This window comes from Sus scrofa, chromosome 18, assembly GCF_000003025.6.
Source record: "Sus scrofa isolate TJ Tabasco breed Duroc chromosome 18, Sscrofa11.1, whole genome shotgun sequence".
NCBI classification, from domain to species: domain Eukaryota; kingdom Metazoa; phylum Chordata; class Mammalia; order Artiodactyla; family Suidae; genus Sus; species Sus scrofa.
In genome coordinates, this window is record NC_010460.4 from 23,944,329 (window position 1) to 23,964,515 (window position 20,187).

At 35.2% G+C, this 20,187-nt stretch overlaps 1 protein-coding gene across 4 annotated transcripts in view; it reads left to right on the forward strand.

Moving 5' to 3' along the window:
• IQUB (IQ motif and ubiquitin domain containing) overlaps window positions 1-20,187 on the forward strand; it is a 111,673-nt gene that overhangs the window by 41,375 nt on the left and 50,111 nt on the right. The window contains exons 10-12 of one of the 4 annotated variants that reach the window (XM_013985682.2): window positions 9,229-9,477; window positions 10,160-10,345; window positions 14,946-15,509. In XM_013985682.2, the coding sequence (XP_013841136.1) occupies window positions 9,229-9,477; window positions 10,160-10,345; window positions 14,946-15,128 (618 nt within the window). In that variant the 3' untranslated portion in view covers window positions 15,129-15,509. Of the gene's footprint in view, window positions 1-9,228; window positions 9,478-10,159; window positions 10,346-14,945; window positions 18,770-20,187 lie in introns of those variants that run through there. The other 3 variants (XM_003134747.3, XM_005673214.2, XM_005673215.3) reach the window with 3 other exon arrangements.

Consider the following 20,187-nt stretch of genomic DNA (forward strand, 5'->3'; position numbering starts at 1 on the left):
TGTTTTGCCTATGTTCTCTTCCAGGAGTTTGATAGCGTCTTTTCATACACTGAAGTCTTTAAGCCGTTTTGAGTTTATTTATACTTCAATAAAACTTTTAAAAATGAAAAAAAAAAGAATTCAAGGCAGTGATCATAAAGATGCTTAACAAACTCAGGTAAAGAATGGGTGAACATGGTGAGAAGTTTAACAAAGAGTTATGAAATATAAAGATGAACCAAACAGCTGAAGAATACAATAACTGAAATAAAAATACACTAGAAAGAATCAACAATAGATGATTCAGAAAACGATCAGCAAACTGGAAGACAAGAGTAGTGCAAATCGCCCAAGCTGAACAGAAAATAGAAGAAATTTTTAAAAATGATCATCTTTTAAGAGACTTCTGGGACGAAATCAAACATGCCAACATTAACATTATAAGGGTCTCAGAAGGAGATGAGAGAGTAAGAAAGAGGCAAAGAACTTACTTGAAAAAATTATAGCTGAAAACTTCCCCTAACTTGAGAAGGGAAACAGACATCCAGGTTCAGGAATCATGGAAAGTATCAAACAAGATAAACCTGAAGAGGTTCACCTCAAGGCATATTATAATTTAAATGGCAAAAATTATAAGCAGATAATCTTAAAAGCAACAAGAAAAAAGCAGCTAGTAACAAACAAGGAAACTCTTATAAGACTATCAACTGACTTTTCAGCAGAAACTTTGCAGGCCAGAAGGAATTGTTACAATATAGTTGAAGTGATGAAAGGGGAAAAACCTACCACCGAAAATACCCTGGCAAGACTGTCATTCAGATTTGAAACAGACATAGAGTTTTATAGACAAGCAAAAGCTAAAAGAATTTAGCATAACTACCCACTTTTACAAGAAATGTTAAAAGGAATTCTCAAAACAGAAGAGAAAAGGTCATAACTAGAAATGTGAAAATTATAAAACGAAAATTGATAAAGGTGAACTTACAGTAAAGATAGAGACCAACACTTACAAAGATAATAAGAAAGTTAAAAGATGAAAGTGGTAAAATTAGTTATATTCATATTAAATAGCTAAGAAATACACAAAATAAAAAGATGTAAAATATGATGTACAAAACATTAGACATGGTGGTGAGTGATGGACTAAAAATGCATGGTTATTAGAATGTTTTTGAACTTAAGAGATCATCAACTTAAAGTTTATTTATAGTGAACCTCATAGTAACCAAGAACCAAAAAGCTATAATCGATACATACATAGAAGAGAAAAGAATCCAAACATAACACTAAAAATAGTCATCAAATCACAAGGAAAAAAAAGCAAAAATAAGAAAGGAACAATAAAATAAACTATAAAACAGCCAGAAAACAGTGAACAAAATGGTCATAAGTACATCACTGTACTTAAATGTAATGGACTGAGTACTCCAATTAAAAGATATAGAATGGCTGAATGGATAAAAAAGCTAGACACGTATATACTGCTTATAAGAGACACTTCATATCTAAAGAGATAGACAGACTGAGAGTGAAGGGATGGAAAAAGATATTCCATACAAATGGAAGCAAAAAGAAAACCAAAGTAGCAATACTTAGACAAAAGAGACTTTTAAACAAAGACTGTACCAAGAAACAAAGAAGGGCATTACATAACTATACTGTGATCAGTCCAACAAGAAGATAACAATTGTAAATATATAGTCACCCAACATAGGAGTGCCTTAATACATAAAGCAAATATTAACAAACATGAAGGGAGAAATTGACAATAATGCAATAATAGTAGAAGAATTCAACACTCCATTTCCATCAATGGATAGATCATTCAGACAGAAATTAATAAGGAAACACTGGCCTTAAAAGACATACTAGACAAAATAGCTTAATAGATATATAGAGGATATTCCATCCAAAAGTAGCAGAATATTCTACATTCTTTTCAAGTGTGTATGGAACATTCTCTAGGATAGATCACATGTTGGGCCACAAAATAAATCTCAATAAGTTTAAGAAGATTGAAATCATATTGAGTTTTTCTACCACAGTGGTATGAGCCTAGGAATCAACTATGAGGAAAAAAAACCTGCAAAAAACACAAACATTTGGAGGTTAAGCAATATGCTACTAAAGAACCAATGGGTCACTGAAGGAATCAAAGAGGAAATAGCAAATACCTGGAGACAAATACAAATGGAAAGACAGTAATCCAAAATCAATGGGACAAAGCAAAAGCAGTTCAAGAGGGAAGCTGATAGTGATACAAGCCTACTTCAAGAAGTAAGAAAAATCTCAAAATAAATAACCTAATGTTATACCTAAAGGAACCAGAAAAAGTTAGTAGGAGGAAAAAAATAGTATAGATCAGAACAGAAATAAATGAAGTATAGGCCAATATCAATTAGATATGTAGCTAAGAGCTAGTTCTTTGAAAAGATAAATAAAATTGATAAACCTTTAGCAAGAATATTCAAAAAAAGATAGGGACCAAATAAATAAAATCAGAAATGAAAGAGGAGAATTTAAAAACAACAGCACAGAAATATAAAAGATCATAAAGATTACTGTGACTAATTATATACAGTAAAGTGGACAACATTAATGAAATGAATAAATTCCTAGAAACATACAATCTCCCAAGAGTGAATCAGGAAAAATTAGAAAATATGAATAGACAAATTACCATTAATGAAATTGAACCAGTAATCAAAAACTCCCAATAGTCAAAAGTTCAGGACCAGATTATTTCACAGGAAATTCTACCAAACTTTTAAAGAAGAGTTAACACCTATCCTTTTCAAACTACTGAATAGGAAGGAACACTTCCAAACTCATTCTATGAAGTCAACATCACCCTGTCACTAAAACCAGACAAAGATATCACAGAAAATTACACACTAATATCACTGATGAACATAGCTACAAAAATCCTCAACAAAAGATTTGCAAACCAAATTCAACAATGCACTAGAAGGATCTTATGTCATGATCCAAGTGAGATTTACTTCTGGGATGCAAGAATGGTGCAGTACTGCAAATCAGTGTGATACACCACATTAACAAATTGAAGAATGAAAATCATACAATCATCTCAATAGATGCAGAAAAACTTGACAAACTTCAACATTTATGATAAACACTTTCAACTGAGTGACAATAGAGGGAACATGTCTCAACATAATAAAGGCCATATATGAGAAACCTACAACCAACATCATACTCTATAGTGAAAAGCTGAAAGTGTTTGCTCTAAGAACAAGAGCAAGACAAGAATGCCCACTCTTGCTACTTTTATTTAATATAATACTGGTAGTCCCACCACAGCAATAATACAAAAAAAAAAGGAAATGAATACAAATTGGAAAGAAGGAAGAAAACTATCACTATTTGCAAACGACATGATACTATAGAGAGAAAATTCTAAGTTACCACCAAAATACTATTAGAACTCATTAATGAATTTAGTGGAATTGCAGAATACCAAATTAATATACAGAAGTCTGCTGCATTTCTAATAACATTGCATTTCTAATAAAGTAATAAAAAACTATTTTATAACAAAATATTTCTAATAAAGTAATAACAAAATTTCAGAAAGAGAAATTAAGAAAATAATCCCATTTACAGTTGCATCAAGAAGAATACAATACCTAGGAATGAATCTAAGTAAGGAGGTAAAACTTATACTCAGAAAACTATAAGACATTGAAGGCAGAAACTGATGAAAGAAATCTTCAGTTCTTCATGATAAATTGAAATACATGTCATGCTCATCTGTTGGAAGAATTAATGTTATTAAAATGATATACTACCTAAGGCAATCTACAGATTTAATGCAATCTCTTTCAAAATTTCAGTGTCACTTTTTACATAACTAGAACAAATAGTTCTAAAATTTGTATGGAAACACAGAAGATTTTGAATAGCCAAAATAATCTTGAGAAAAAGAAGCCAGAGGTATCATACTCCTTGACTTTAAAACAGTACTACAAAGCTTCAGTAATCAAAACAGTATAGTACTGCCACAAAAATGGATCCTTAGATCAATGGAACAGAAGAGAGAGCCCAGACATCAACCTGGACATTTAATCTAAGGACAATTAATCTATGACAAAGAAGGCAAAAATATACATCAGGGAAAAGACAGCCTCTCCAATAAATGGTGTTGGGGAAACCTGGGCAGCTACATGCAAAAGTATCAAACTGGACTGCTTTATCACACCAAATATAAAAATCAACCTAAATTGGATGAAATACTTAAATGTAAGACCTGAAACCTTAAATCTCCTAGAAGAAAACCTAGGCAGTAAGCTCTTCGACATTGGTCTTAGCATTATTTTTTTGAATACGTATCTTCAGGCAAGGGAAACAAAAACAAAAATAAACAAACGGAGTACATCAGACTAAAAAGCTTTTGCAAAGTGATTGAAACTATCACCAAAATGAGAAGGCAGCATGCTGAATGGTAAAAGATATTCCCAAATGATGTGTCTGATAAGGGGATAATATCCAAGATATACAACAACTCATACAACCCAACATAAAAAAATACTATTGAAAAATGGGCAGAGGACCCAAATAGACATTTTGCCAAGGAAGACATACAGATGGCCGACTGACACATGAAAAAGGGGCTAAACATCACTCATCATTGGGGAAATGCAAATCAAAACTACAATAAGATATCACCTCACACCTGTAAAATAGCCATCATCATAAATACAAATAATAGGTGTTACCACTGTGGTGCAGTGGGTTAAGGATTCAATATGCCATAGGTGTGGTCAAAAAAGAAAAAAAGAAGACAAACAATAAGGGTTGTTGAGGATATGGAGAAAAGTGCACTGATATTGGGAATGTAAATTGGAGCAGAACATACTACGGAGGTTCTTCAAAAATTAAAGATACGACTATCACATGATACAGCAATTCCACCTCTATTTATCCAAAGAAACAATAAGACAAATAGACAAATATATACAATGTAATATTAGCCATAAAAGAAGAGCTTACCATTGGCTACAACGTGGATGGATCTGGAGGGAAATTTATGCTAAGTGAAATGTTACACAGAGAAAGAAGAATACTGTACCAACTCACTTATATGTAGAATCTAAAATATAAAACAATAAAACAAAGTGAACATAGACTCATGGATACAGAGAACAAACGTGATTGCCAGAAGAAAGGGGATGGGGATGTGGGTGAAACAGTTGAAGGCAATTAAGGGGTACAAACTTCTAGTAATATGGCAAGTGAGCCTCAGGGAGGTAATATACAGCGTAAGGAATATAGTCAATATTGTAATGACTTTGCATTGGGAGAGGTGGTTACTAGACTTATCCAGGTGATCATTTCTACTGTATGCAAATGTTAAATCATTATGTAGAACATTTGGAACTAACATAATGTTTTATATCAACCATATTTCAATAATTAAAAAAATATATTTCATAAGGCTATAGTTGCCATAGATAGTGATTCCTTTGATGGATAGGGCAAAGTAAATTGAATACTTCCTGTAAAGTTTTCACCATTGTGGATGCCATTAAGAGCATTTGTTATCCATGGGAAGAGGTCAAAATATCAATATTAACAGGAATTTGAAAGCAGTTTATTCCAAACCTCATGGATGACTTTGAGGGCTTTAAGACTTCAGTGGAAGAAGTAACTGCAGATGTGATGAGAATAGCAAGAGAACTAGAATTAGAAGTGGAGCCTGAAGGTGTGATTGAATTGCTCCAACTCATGATAAAATTTCAACGAATATGGAGTTTCTTATTATGGATGAGCAAAGAAAGTGGTTTATTGAAATGGAATCTATTCCTGGTGAAGACGCTGTAAAGGTTGTTGAAATGACAGTAAGTGATTTAGAATATTACATAAATTTAGTTGATGAAGCAGAGGCAGATTTTGAGAGGACTGACTCCAGTTTTGAAAGATCCACTGTGAGTAAAATGCTGTCAAACAGCATTGCATGCCATAGAGAAATCATTCATGAAAGGAAGAAGCGACTGATACAGGACACTCAATTGTTGTCTTACTTTAAGAAACTGCCACAGCCATCCAAACTTCAGCACCCTGATCAGTCAGCACCCATTGAGGAGGGCAAAACCCTCCGCTAGAAAAAAAAGAAGGTGAGATGGATGGTTAGCATTTTAGCAACAACTTTTAAAAAAATTTTATTTTTTGCTTTTTAGGGCCACACCCACGGCATATGGGGGTTCCCAACCTAGGGGTCGAATTGTAGCTACAGCTGCCAGCCTGCGCCACAGCCACAGCAACATAGGATCTGAGTGCGTCTGAGACCTACACCACAGCTCACAGCAATGCCGGAGCAGGGATTGAAGCTGTGTTCTTGTGGATACTAGCCAGATTCGTTTCTGCTGAGCCATGACAGTAACTCCCAACATAACTTTTTTATGCACTAGAAAACAAAAAAAATTATGTAACTCTTTATTTTGATATTTTCTGTATTGCAGTGTTCTGGAACTGAACCCAGTGTATCTCCAGGGTGTGCCTGTAGTCTTTTGAAACTGATGTCCTTCATTTAGTATATTGCATTTGATATTCATCCATGTTTTTTAGTATATCATTAGTTTGCTGTCATAAGTGAATAATATTTTTGTGACCTTAATGTACCAGAGTTAATCTGTTTACAGTTATAGGACATTGGGTTGTTTAGAGCCTTAGGCTTTTGTGAATAAAGTCACACTGAACTCAATTGTGAGTTTTTGTGTAAATTGGTTGTTTGAGGTTAAATACCTAGGAAGTGTGGTTATTGAGGCATTTGGTGAATGCATATTTATCTTTATAAGGGACTGACGAACTTTTTTTCCCAACTGACTGTACCATATTGCATCCCCCCCATATGCAATGTATGAGAGTTCCAGCTGCTTTACATCCTTGTCTGCACTTGGTATTGTCAGTTTTTATTTTAATTTTGGAATTCTAATAGGCATGTAGTTTCCTTAATGGGTAATAATATTAAGCATCTTCTCATGCACTTTTTTTTTGCCATCCGCAGATCTTTTTTTTTTTTTTTTTTTTTTTTTTTTGGCTTTTTGCCATTTCTTGGGCCGCTACCGCGGCATATGGAGGTTCCCAGGCTAGGGGTTGAATCGGAGCTGTAGCCACCAGCCTACGCCAGAGCCACAGCAATGAGGGATCCGAGCTGCGTCTGCAGCCTACACCACATCTCACGGCAACGCCGGATCGTTAACCCACTGAGCAAGGGCAGGGATCGAACCTGCAACCTCATGGTTCTTAGATTCATTAACCACTGCGCCACGACGGGAACTCCCACAGATCTTTTTGTTGCAGTGTCTATACATATCGTTTTCCACCTGAGTTGATCATATTCATATTATTGAATTTTGAGCATTCTTTATATATTTTGCATATAAATCCTTTGTAAGATATGTGATATTTTTGCAGTCTCTGGCTTGTCTTTTCATTCTCTTAACAGTATCTCTAACAGAGCACGTTTTTATTTTGAAGAAATTCAATTTATTCATTTCTAAAATGGTTCATGCTTTTTTTTTTTGTATTTAAGACATTTTTGAAATAACTAGTATTTTTTAAGTGTCCATACTACCCAAAGTGATCTACAAGATTCAGTGCAATCCTCATCAAAATCCCAATGGCAAAGATCTGGCGTTGCAATGAGCTATGGTGTAGGTCACAGATGTGGCTCAGATCTGGCCCTAAAAAGCAAAAAAAAAAAAAAAAAAAGGAAATAAAAAAGAAAGAAAGAACAACAACAACAACAACAAAATCCCAATGGCATTTTTCACAGCGACAGAGAAAAAAAAAATCCAAAAATTTGTATGGAAACACAGAAGACCCAGAATAGCCAAAGCAATCTGGAGAAAGAACAAAGCTGGGGTCACCATGATCCCTGACTTCAAACTATATTATAGAGCTATAGTAATCAAAACAGTATAGTATTATCATAAATACAGACACATAGAGCAATGGAACAGGATAGAGTGGCTAGAAGTAAACCCATACTTATATGGTCAATTAATTTACAACAAATGAGCCAAGAATACACAATGGGAAAAGGATAATTTCTTCAGTAAATGTTGAAAAAACTGGACAACCACATGGAAAAAAGAAAGAAAGAAAGAAAGAAATTGGACTTTTATCTCATAACACAAAAACCAACTCAAAATGAATTAAAGATTTATATATAAGATCTGAAACTGTAAAACTACTAGAAGAAAACATAGGAAAAAAAGTTTCTTGACATGGGAAAATTGGCTACAATTTTTTGCTCATGACACCAGAAGTAAAGGTAACAAAAGCAAAAACTGAGAAGTGGTATCCCATCAACCTAAAAAGCTTCTGCACAGCAAGGAAACAATCAAAATTAAAGGCAACCCGTGGAATGGGAGAAAATATTTTCAAACCATATATCTGATGAGTTAGTATCCAATAAACCTACCTTCCACAGCTCAATAGCAAAATAATTTTAATCCAATTTAAAAATGAGCAAAGGGCCTCAATAAACATTTTCCCAAAGAAGACATACAAATGACCAACATGTGCATGAAAAAGTGCTCACTATCACTAAAAATCAGAGAAATGCAAATCAAAGCCACCATGAAATAGTACCTCACCAGTGTTAGAATGTCTATTATCAAAAAGACAGAAGATAACAAGCGTTGGTAAGGATGTGGGAAAAGAGGGCACCGTTGGTGAAAATATAAATTGATATCACCATTATGGAGGTTCCTGAAAAAATTGAAAATGTAGCCACCCTTTAATGCACGGTTTCAACTTTTGAACACTGATTATTGAGCTAATCCAAATTTATTGTTAAGATGAATGAAATGAGAACAGCACTTGGTTTAATGGGCTTTTATTTATATGTGAATCTAGCTATTGCCCGTAAAAATAATTAATAAAGCATAGCACCAAAAATCTAAATTCTTCCTAAAAATAAGTTTCAAAGCATTTGGAAGGTTTTCTTACTGCTGCAACCCAAAGTCTTATATTTTTCCATCAGTTAATTTTCAAGGTGATTTTACCACATATATCTAAAAGTTGGTGAATAATATTTTTAATATTTTGTTAAGGTAATTGTATAGTTTGGGTTATAAATTTTGTGTAAAGTAGGCAGTTAAGGGACTTTAAAATTAACTTTTTATCTTATTCCAAGTTAGTCCTTAGGGCTTTTCTTGGTTAGCATTTGGCCTGTTATAGTTTTCTTTCTTTCTTTTTTTTTTAAAAAAAAAAACTGTTTAGGTCCCTCAAGACCCACTGAAGTTTTACAAGAAGATTTACTTTTGCCATAGTTGCCAGTTGTATTTGCCGTCTACAGAGTTTGCTGTATCCTCCACCTCACACCGCATTTACCGGTGCCGTCACTGCGTTAACCTTGACAATGAGACTCGGAAACGAGAATCGTTTTTGAAGCACAAATGTTTACTTCAGAGGCTCTACAATTCAGAAGCTGAATATGAAGATGATTCTAAAATTGCTTTCCTGATGCAGGTATGATCCGTAAACATTGCCAACTATGGGTGAAATTTGTCCACTGATTTTCCAGAAAAGATTTCTGCTTCCCCGTCCAAACCTTTTAAAATAATGATTCTTCTTTCTATGTTTATTCTTTGTGACGCTTGCCCCTCTGGCAAGTCTAAGTTTATATATGCAGACCTTGTGATAAGAAGTCATTTCAAGAGCTTTGGCTAATATGGTTTAAATTTTTTAAAAAAGTTTTTAAACAGTTATTTCACTGCCTCCCTTTTCCCTCTTTTTTCATTAAAACAACAAAGCTTTTAATAACACCAAGTGAATTGCTTGTTCTTCATTAAATCTTCATTTCCTCATTTGTAAAATTGCAATAAAAATGACCTGCAGTAACCCTGAGGATGAGATGATAGTTACTAAGGAATTTTGAAAAGTATTTAATACCATGTAAATGTAAGGTAAAATTAGCATACTCGAAATATACACAGCTTATGGTGGGTTAAGGATGCATTCATGACTGAAACTGGTGATGTAATTTTGGCAGAATGAGCAGAGATTTGGTGAAAAATAAGGGGCTATGTGCGTTGCAAACTTCATGAATAACATTTCTCTTAAAAATACACTCAGTATAATTTTTTTCTCAAGTAATGTGATCTTAAAGAAGTTTTATGTTATTATTTGTCACAAATGTTTTGACGTACAGCTACAGGATATTCAGTACCTGACGGAGAATATCTGGGCATCCCAGTCAGTGCTCAGTGCCTGGAAGGACCTCAATGATCTGGTCATGGTCAGGTGGGATAAGTCCTTGGAGTGGTCGCCCTGGAACTGCATTCTTCTTACCAAAGACGAAGGCGCTACTCATCTCAAGCTAAAAAGTATTGAAGAGGTAAGAAAGTCAAACTTTATTGGGGAACTTAATTTGATTATTGGGATTATTAGGGAGAAGTTGACTGCCTTTTACTCTATTCCACGCGTAATTTACATGCTTATGTTGGACTGAGAAACGTGACACATGATAACAGTAGCAAAATACATGGATGGTATGTAAGGCAGAGATGAAAATAAAAAGGAAGCTAAGGCACATAAAATGTTAAAGATCAGAGATCTGAAAGTCTTACGAGTACCTCACACAATGCCATTCCCTCCTAATAATACCAAGTTCAAGCATGTTAGTTCCACAGTAAATTCCACAAGAGCAGGGATATTGTTTAGTTTATTTGTATCTATATCTCTAATACCTACAACAGTATCTCAGACTAGGGATTTAATAAGTATTTGTTGAATGAATAAATAAATATTATCACCAGATAAGTAGTATGGAACTTCAAGCCAGTCCTTTGATTAATCATCACTAGTCTGCCTAAAAGCACACTAAATTCTCAAATAAATTCTTTTCATAATTTTGTGCTCTAAACTGCAGTCATACCGATAGGGTATAGTTCTGAGGCTCCATTCTTCATTTCCTTTCACCCAAGTAGGAGTGAGGAAAGCACTGTAAAAATTAAATACCATTTAATTTCAGTAACTTACAAGATGCAATCTGTAAAATACTTGATGAACAGAATGGGCATCTCTGATGAGTTCACAGAAAGCTCTATTCATACTGAGTAAGCCTATATGATTGCAATGGCTGATACTGATTCTCTCTCCTCCATTGATTAAATTGCTGTACTTTAATTCCATGCAAGATATTAGCTAAGGGAAAGTAAAGAAATGGCTTTAAATAGTCATTTTGAATCATGCTGAATCCCCTGCCTGTGCTTCACTGGGGAGGGGGAAGGTAGGTGTAAAGAGGATAAAGTAGTTAAATTTTTAGCTCTTTTGAATAATATTAGAGTAGAAGCCAGGCTTAGAAAAAAAAAATCATTCTAAGGATCGGAAGGAAGGGCAGCAAGAAATTGAAGCTATGTTAAGTTTGATATTTTGTAAAGCAAGCGGCCTTATAAATATTTAATCACTTGGAAGCATAGCCAATACTAGCAATATCATTTCATCTAGGACCCATAGTGGGATTGAAGTTCATTCCCACAGCCCATATTCCACTGCTTCTTCAATCAATCCACACAGCTCCCCTTGTGTATTTAATTAAATTACTGCAGTATCAAATTAAATGTTCTATTCACATACATTTCTAATTTCAAGATGCTGATCTTATTGAATTTCTGTAAATAGAGCTCCATTTACACCAGGCAAGCCTAGTGTAAATAAAAGACTTCAAATATAATTGCCATTTAAGACAGACTAAAAACACTGCCTTTTTAGAGTTCCTGCTGTGGTACAATGGGATCAGCGGCATCTTGGGAGCACTGGGACACAGGTTTGATCCCTGGCCTGGCACGATGGGTTGAGGATCCGGCGTTGTTGCAGCTGTGGCTTAGGCTGCACCTGAGGCTCAGATATAATCCCTGGGCTGGGAACTCCATATGCCTATGTTGCAGGGCAGCCAAAAAAGTAAAAGGAAATAAATATTGCCTTTTAAGTTTTGGGGCTGGTGTAATCTTTTAAGTATTAATATTCAGCCCAGTTAAAGAATAGTTTATTTTTTGTGGCAGGTTAAAACATTTCCAGAATTTCCCAAATTCTTTCTCAGTAAGTACAAAAAAATTCAAAAGTTAAGATAATCTTGACTTCCTGCCATCATTACACAAATTGTAGGCAAAGCATGGAAAAAGACTTCTGTTCTTTGAACTATATGTGAAGCAGATCAATTTCTCATGGTGTGTGCATTGGCCAGAGTAGGACAATAGTGGATTTAATGTCAGGAGAACTGTCCCAGTATTTCCCCATTTCTGTCACTAACCATCTGGAGGACATTAAGACCTGCCTTCTTGGAGTTCCTGTCATGGCTCAGTGGTTAATGAATCCGACTGGGAACCATGAGGTTGTGGGTTTGATCCCTGGCCTTGCTCAGTGGGTTAAGGATCTGGCGTTGCCGTGAGTTGTGGTGTAGGTTGCAGACATGGCTTGGGTCCCACGTTGCTGGGCTCTGGCGTAGGCCGGCAGCTACAGCTCCTATTGGACCCCTAGCCTGGGAACCTCCATATGCTGCAGGAGCAGCCCTAGAAAAGGCAAAAAGACAAAAAAAAAAAAAAAAAAAAAAAAAAGACCTGCCTTCTTTCCTTCATACATTTTTATAAAGGTTAGTTGAAAACATGGACTCAATATAGAGGATTGGAGTAGCTTTGAATTCTGGCTCTATCACTTATGAGCTGGGAGAAGTTGGGCAAATTTGTTAATGTATCAATGCCCCAGTTTTCTCATCTATAAAAAGGGGATAATGGATATTTTCCCATATATTATTCTTTGAGTTACTTATTATTCCTTTTATTATGTGTACCATTCTATGTTTTCCCATCTTTAATGACTACTTTTTGGTTTTATTTATGCACTTTGAAAACCTATAAAGTTCTATACATGTGTCATTAAATGTCGTATAACAGAAGTGTGTTAGTTTTTCTTAAATGAAATATGGGCTACAAAGTGGTGGAATAAAATTAGATTAGTTCAAAGGATGAGTATTTTGACCTGACGAATTTGTCTGTAGAGAGGAAACTTTTTTTTAATTAAAGTATAGTCGACTTACAACATTATATTAGTTTCAAGGGTACAACACAGTGATTCAATATTTGTGTAGATTATTCTCTATTTAAAGTTATTATAAAACAATGACTATATTTCCCTGTGCTGTACAATATAGCCTTGTTACATGTCTGTTTTATAAATAGTAGTTTATATCTTTTAATCCCACACTTATATTTTACCCCTCTCCTTCCCCCCCACTGGTAACCACTAGTCTGTTCTCTATATCTGTGAGTCTGCTTCTTTTTTGTCACATATATTTGTTTGTTTTATATTTTAGATTCCATACATAAATAACATACAATATTTGTCCTTCTCTGTCTTATTTCCCTAAGCATAATACTCCATCCATGTTGTTGCTATTGGCATAATTTCATACTTTTTATGGCTGAATAATATTCCATTGTATATATATTTCATAGAGAAGAAACTTTGAAATAAGCCCAGGATACTTCTGCATAATGCTTTCTATATGAATATTATATCCTTTGGTTCCTTTTTTTTTTTACCTTGACTTGACACTGCAGAGGGATCTTTAATAAGGGGATGCCTTAACTTTCGGAAAACAAATTTTACAAGGAAGTACAGGTAGTATTAGTGATTTGGCTGAAAGGAAGGGTTAACAAGGAACTCGGACACAATTCTTCATTGTTTCAGTTGCATTTGAGTTTAGCTGAAAATAACAGATGCAGCAGTTTATAATTACAATTTAATATGACAATTAAATAATTTTCTTATTTAATAAGAATTCTAGAAATTGGCAGTTGGGGCTTGTATGGTTGCTCCACAATGTTCTCAGAAACCCAGGCCCTTTAACTTCTTCCTCAGTAAAATTGAACCTTTGGCTTTAATCCTAATGCTTGTGTCCTCTTAGAGATAAATAACTACTTTATCTAATGACTTCTATTAAAATATACATAAATATGCATATATACGTGTGTGTATATATATATATAATGTGTGTGTATGTGTATGCCAGAAACTTGTCACATGGCCATCACTAGCTATAATGAAGGCTAGGTAAGCTGAGATCATCACAGAATGCAAAATCAGAACTCTAAATATGAATGGAAGAGAGAATAAATATTGTGTTGACAACTAGCAGTGCCCCTCTCATTAGAAAGCAGACTATCTTAGAATGTGGCAGAGCCACATAACAGGGATAGTTCAAATCTCTGTTATAGCTGTGGAGAGAGAAGATGCCTAAAAATTAAGCACAAATGAAAATGGAAAGGCACAAAGACTGAATAAAGGCAGGAAGGTTATTTTCTGTTTAGAATACAGGAGAGAAGGAGTGCAGGGACTCATATCTCAAGTAGTAACCTTTACTACTACTCTCTGGTTGACTAAAGAGAAGTTTACATTGTCACAACACCATTGTGATCTTGACTTTGAACTCTGGGGATATGGAGGGAGGACTCATTTTAGAAAAAAAAAATTCAAATTAGTGATTGCATCAAGACCGAGATAGATTTAAAGAGAACCAAGGTGAAAGGAGCATGCACACAAAAATATTGATTGAATATTTACCTTATGGGACCAAGAGACACATAAATGAAAAAGACCCAGTTTAAATCTTTAAGGAATTTTTGCAAAGAAGAGACTTGCAAGTGGATAGTGAAATTAAAGGCAGAATGAACTAAATATTATAATTAAGATACATGAGAGTGTTTGTACTTATGGAAGTAGAAGAAATTAGTTTGGACTTAGGGCAGAGGGAGAATCAAGAAAGGCTTCCAAGTTAAAACATCATAAAAGCTGAGCCCTGAAAGATGATAGACCAAGTGAGAAAAATATGTGTTCTGGGCTGAAAGAACTGACAGGCAAAGGCACTGAGGCATAAGTGTTTTTACTTGGCAAAATATATCTGTGACGTTTAATAGAATTTGATTTTCTTTTCTTTCCAGGGATATGAACCCTTGTTTATTCACAAGATCAAACACAAACACTTCCTGGCTAAGAACTATTTTTCTCAAATTCCACTATTGGCTTCATTTTTACTTGATGATGGTGAAGTAGATGAGATCAGAAAGAAACACCTGTCAGAGCCAACATCTAAAATTATAGAAATTCAGAGGCCTAGTCCTTAGAAGATCCAGGACTGTTTGATGATCAGCATTTTTGTCCACTGCTAGTAGAGTAATACAGAGGTCACACAATATGGAAGGAGAATTTTATCTTTTTGTTGATTTTAATTGTTTTTCATAGTGTCATAAATTGTATGAAGAAAAAATATCCCTATGTAAATGCTTCATTGTTAGACAGTTAGTGTTAAATTTTAATATGATTTAGTTACTGAAATTAATATTTTAAAGTAAAAAAACATTTTATCTTTACATATTTCCACATTAAAATGTCTTAAAATTTCAAGTACACATATTATAGTTCAATTCAACATGTAGGAGTTCCCGTCATGGCTCAGTGGTTAATGAATCCGACTAGGAACCGTGAGGTTGCAGGTTTGATCCCTGGCCTCACTCAGTGGGTTAAGGTTCCAGTGTTGCCATGATCTGTGGTGTAGGTCACAAACGCGGTTCAGATCCCGCATTGCTATGGCTCTGGTGTAAGCTAGTGCCTACAGCTCTGATTAGACCCCTCGCCTGGGAACCTCCATATGCAGCGGGTGCAGCCCTAGGGGGAAAAAAAAAAAATCAAATGCAAGCAAAAGCTAGGCCTAACTTTCAACTCAAGAAATTTATTTTAGATAAAATGTAGTTACAGGACAATAGTCGGTATATGGATGAGAGGAAACATTATAGATAGATAAATAGGGAATTCTCCTAATTCCAATCAGCAGTTAATGAAGTTGTTCTCTCAAGTTTAGTGATCAAAGAATCAAGGAATTCCATCTAAATATTAATCTTTTTGTTCTAAATATTTACCAACATTTTAGCAACATATTTTCTAGTATATAATTTTTTACTTATCAAATGTAAAAATGGTCATATTTTTAAGGAACTAAACATCAAAAAGGGAAGTGCTATAAAGCCATTATTATTCTCAAGTTTTCATGGGCAGTTTAGATGTTCTGGGAACTTTCTAGGCAATAAATTCAGACAGGATTAGATTGGGGACCATTCTGATCACTGATAAAGAGGTAAAAATTTAGCACAGACAAAAGTAGGTTTGCAGTGAGATGTGAATGACCAGGTTTTCACAAGACAGTCTGGAGAATCCCATGGCTCAGAGGAGGAGGAGCTGGGGAGGAGCAGAAAGGGCTGGGGTGGCAGGCAGGAAGGGGTAGTGGTCAGATAGGGGCAAACAAAGCCCTTTGAGAATCCCCCTGTTGCCCTAGGGCAATAGACTAGACAGCACTTGCTTACAGTAATCGAAGACCTGTGGAGTACAACTGAGAGGGGTTGGCCAGCCAGAGCAGTTGAATCATATATGGAAAAGGGTAGCACTTTATTTAGGGCTGGGAGAATAACCACAAAGAGGGAAAAAAAACATTTCAACTCCAGACAGACTTTCCTAATAAAGCCAACCCTTCTGGTAAACCTTCCATCCTGGGAACTACAGTTCTTGTTCTATGCAGGTATCCAAAAATCTACAGCAGAAGGGGCTGGAGATAGTGTCAGGCTAGAGAGCAGGCAGCAGGGGAAAAGCCAGATTGTTACCTATTAGAATTCCAGCTCCAGGTTACTGGAAAGCAACTAGTTAGGAAGTTAAGCTCCTCTGCCTTCGATGTGTCTGCATTCCTCTAGTTTGTGACCTGATGAATAACCTCCCTTGGCCCACTAACAAGTGAAACGATAGAAGGTATTTCTTCTTTCTCCTTTAGGAAGACTATATTATATGGATAGAGGCCTAAACAATAGAACAGAACAAAATTTTATATTGTGATATTGAAAAAACAAGCTGCTAAAGAAGTCACCATATACTTAAAAATTCAAAAATTGAAAAAAGAATTCTTTTGAAAAATGAAAACAAATATTCATTTAACAAATCTCTTATGCTAAGGTCATTTGATGGTATTTTTTGTCCTTTGGGAAAAATTGCTTATTATATAAAAGAAATGATTGTTGAGTTACAAAAAACAACACATTGGTGGCAAAGAAGGGCAGATTTGGTACTTGAAAGCTAAGCTGAAACAGGGATCTGGTAAATTAGCTCCCCCTAAAATTAGGAGGAAAAGTCAAAGAAATGAGGTAGATGATAAAAAAATAATAAGTTTAACCACTTTGCTTTGTCTATTCTAGAAGTAACATAAGCCTAGAATGGAGTAGAAAAAGAGAGACAATTAGCAAAGAGAGATTTAAAGCTAAATGCCTTAAGCTAAAAAGACATGAATCCTTATCTGTATAAAGTATCTAACAAGTACTGGGAAAATTAATACAGAGACATACATAGACACAAGCTCATGACGTTTCTGGATTTCGTAATTAGACAAGCATTTAAATTGGAGGGAAAAAGCCAAAAGAAAACAAAGTCAGCGACAGCAACATAGATTTCTCTTCCCCAACCCTGAATGCCAGAAGACAAGGGAGGCACATTTCTATTGAAGAATTTTGAATTCTGGGGGTAAAAATACGACCTAGGAAATTTATTTTCAGGAAATTTGTTTATTTGTAAAGACAACAGAAAGACATTGCTAGGCAGAAAGCGTATCATCCACCTGTGTGTACCCATCCTGTACTCCAGCTGATCTTGACGCTGTGGAGGTAAGGTCTGGGCATGGTATTGTGTGTGAGGAATGACAGTGAGCACCACAACTTCAAGATCCTTTCTAAATGATCATACTTGTATGGTTATGAAACAATGTAGTGAACAAAATTTTTTCCAAATAAAAATCTATACTGCAAAAAATAATAATCCGAATTAACCAAAAAAAAAAAAAAAAAGCCGAGTGTTCTAACAAAATATCTGCTGTAGGTGGGCTCAGAGGGAGCAACATGGTCCATATCTTCTTAAGGGGAGGAGAGGCAATGGATATATAGGTAGGAAAGTAGATATTCAAATGTTTTGTTTAACAATTTAAAGGCTACTCCTAGCTGAATGAAAATAGAATTGTAAACTCCATATTTCTAGAGAGGAAAAGAGAACAACAAACTTAAGAATTATTGTTAAATAAAAGGATTTTTCTTTGTTTTTTAGGTTAATAGGGAATACATATGAGAAAAACAAGATTAAAAATATCACAGTGCATAAATTTGAATAGGTTGAAATTCTAGTAAAGGATAGTTATTCTCATATAGTATCAAATGAGTGAACTCCACGCTGTGTACCAGATGTGTGCCCCCAATAAGATGCCATAAAAAGATATTGAGTAAAACTATCCGTCATTTATGCAAACAGGCAACAAAAAAATTGGTGGCAGTATTAATATCAAGGATGAAATTGAGAAAATAAGTAGCAGAGCAAAGAAAGTTACTTATTTTGATAAATTACTATTCACAATATTAATTAATAATTAATCTCTATATTACATAAGAAAATAGGTTTAAAACAAAACATCAGTTGGGAAGCAATTCTCAATAGGCTTCTAATGTTTCTAACCTGTACTTAGTTCTCCTTTTATCAAGGATATTTGTATAAAAGTAGTCTTGGAAGACACAGTGTTTACCATTCCCTATAAGATTCAGAGTCTTTAGCCCAGCATTCCTAGCCTGCAAAGCAGCTCACTGTGTACATGTGTCATCGGACTTTGTGTCACCCTGAGGGAATTAGGGCAAAATGCTGATATTCTGGCTGCTGCTGGTTCTGTGAACAATAAATTGTGCTTCATCTCTGACCCAGGAGTCTCATGTCTTCTACTATTGTTTATGAACTTGTGATACCAAACTTGTTAGCTTGCAGTTAGGGTAACATCTCAGACACTTCACAGTTCTCAACAGATAACCTTATTAATGAAAAAAGAGAGAGAAATGAGTCAAGAAGTAGAAAATGTTGTTTCTCTTCTTTTTCCAGGAACATTGGGTGACTGATTGCAATTCTTCACCCTCTGAAAGTGAAGGAGGTTTATGTAACCTGCTTTGTCTGATGTAATGCAAGGAAAATTATCTGTGTCACTTTTGAGCATTGGGTGTATGAATAATTCTAATTCTACTAGATATTCTTCCAAGAAATAGAACATAGTGAATATTCCTCAACTCATGAGGACAGTGTATCATTAAAAACAAAATTTAACAAGGATAATGCAAGAAAGAAAATGATAGACCATTTTCATCTGAGTATAGATGCAAAAAATCCTAGACAGAATATTAGCAAACCAAATCCAAAAAAAGTCTTAAAAGGTAAAAGCACACAATTTTTCCTTGATATTCCTTATGTGCCTCTTCAGCTCTACTCTCTCCCCTTCCTTTCTCTGCTTTGTTCCTGTGGAAGCTGATCTTTATGCACAGCATCAATACATCCCTCGGTTGGATTTAGTCATTAGGAAGCATTAGAGGAAGTTTGAGGTCTGAAATAAGGGCAGAAGTTGGGATGTTTATACCCCTCACTTTTCCCTTCTGCTTTTTGGTCTGTTGCTGTCAAGTGACAGTTTTTATCTGCCTGAAACTACAGGTCTGGTTGGATGGGCATCTGTCCTATTCCACAACTCTCTTTGAATTCTGGAGCTCATTCCTTCTCTTTGCTTCTTCAGCTAATGGTGATAATGGCTTTCTGTTATAGCTAGGTTAGATGTTTCACTTTTTTTTCCTTAATGTCATCTCCCTTGTAAACAGTATTTTACTAAATACTTTTCTTTCTTCTTTTTTTTTTCCTTTTTTGTCTTCTCAGGGCCACATCCATGGCATTTGGAGGTTCCCAGGCTCGGGGTTGAATCAGAGGTTTAGCAGCCAGACTATGCCACAGCCACAGCAACATAGGAGCTGAGCTGTGTCTGCGACCTACACCACAGCTCATGGCAATGTTGGATCCCCAACCCACTGAGTGAGGCCAAAGATCGAACCTGCATCCTCAGGGATACTTGTCGTATTCATTTTTGCTGAGCCATGACGGGAACTCCTAAATACTTTTCAAATTAACCAGTTTAGGTCTGCCAGCAGGGCCCTGAACAAAACAACAGTTGGTACCACAAGTGGTTCTAAAAAACGGACTTTAAAGTGTAATCCTAGGCTTAGGCTGCTCATGTATTTCAAGATCACACGGGTACCCTCCATGTGGGAAATGGGACACTGATAATATGCAGCATGTGGTAGAATCATG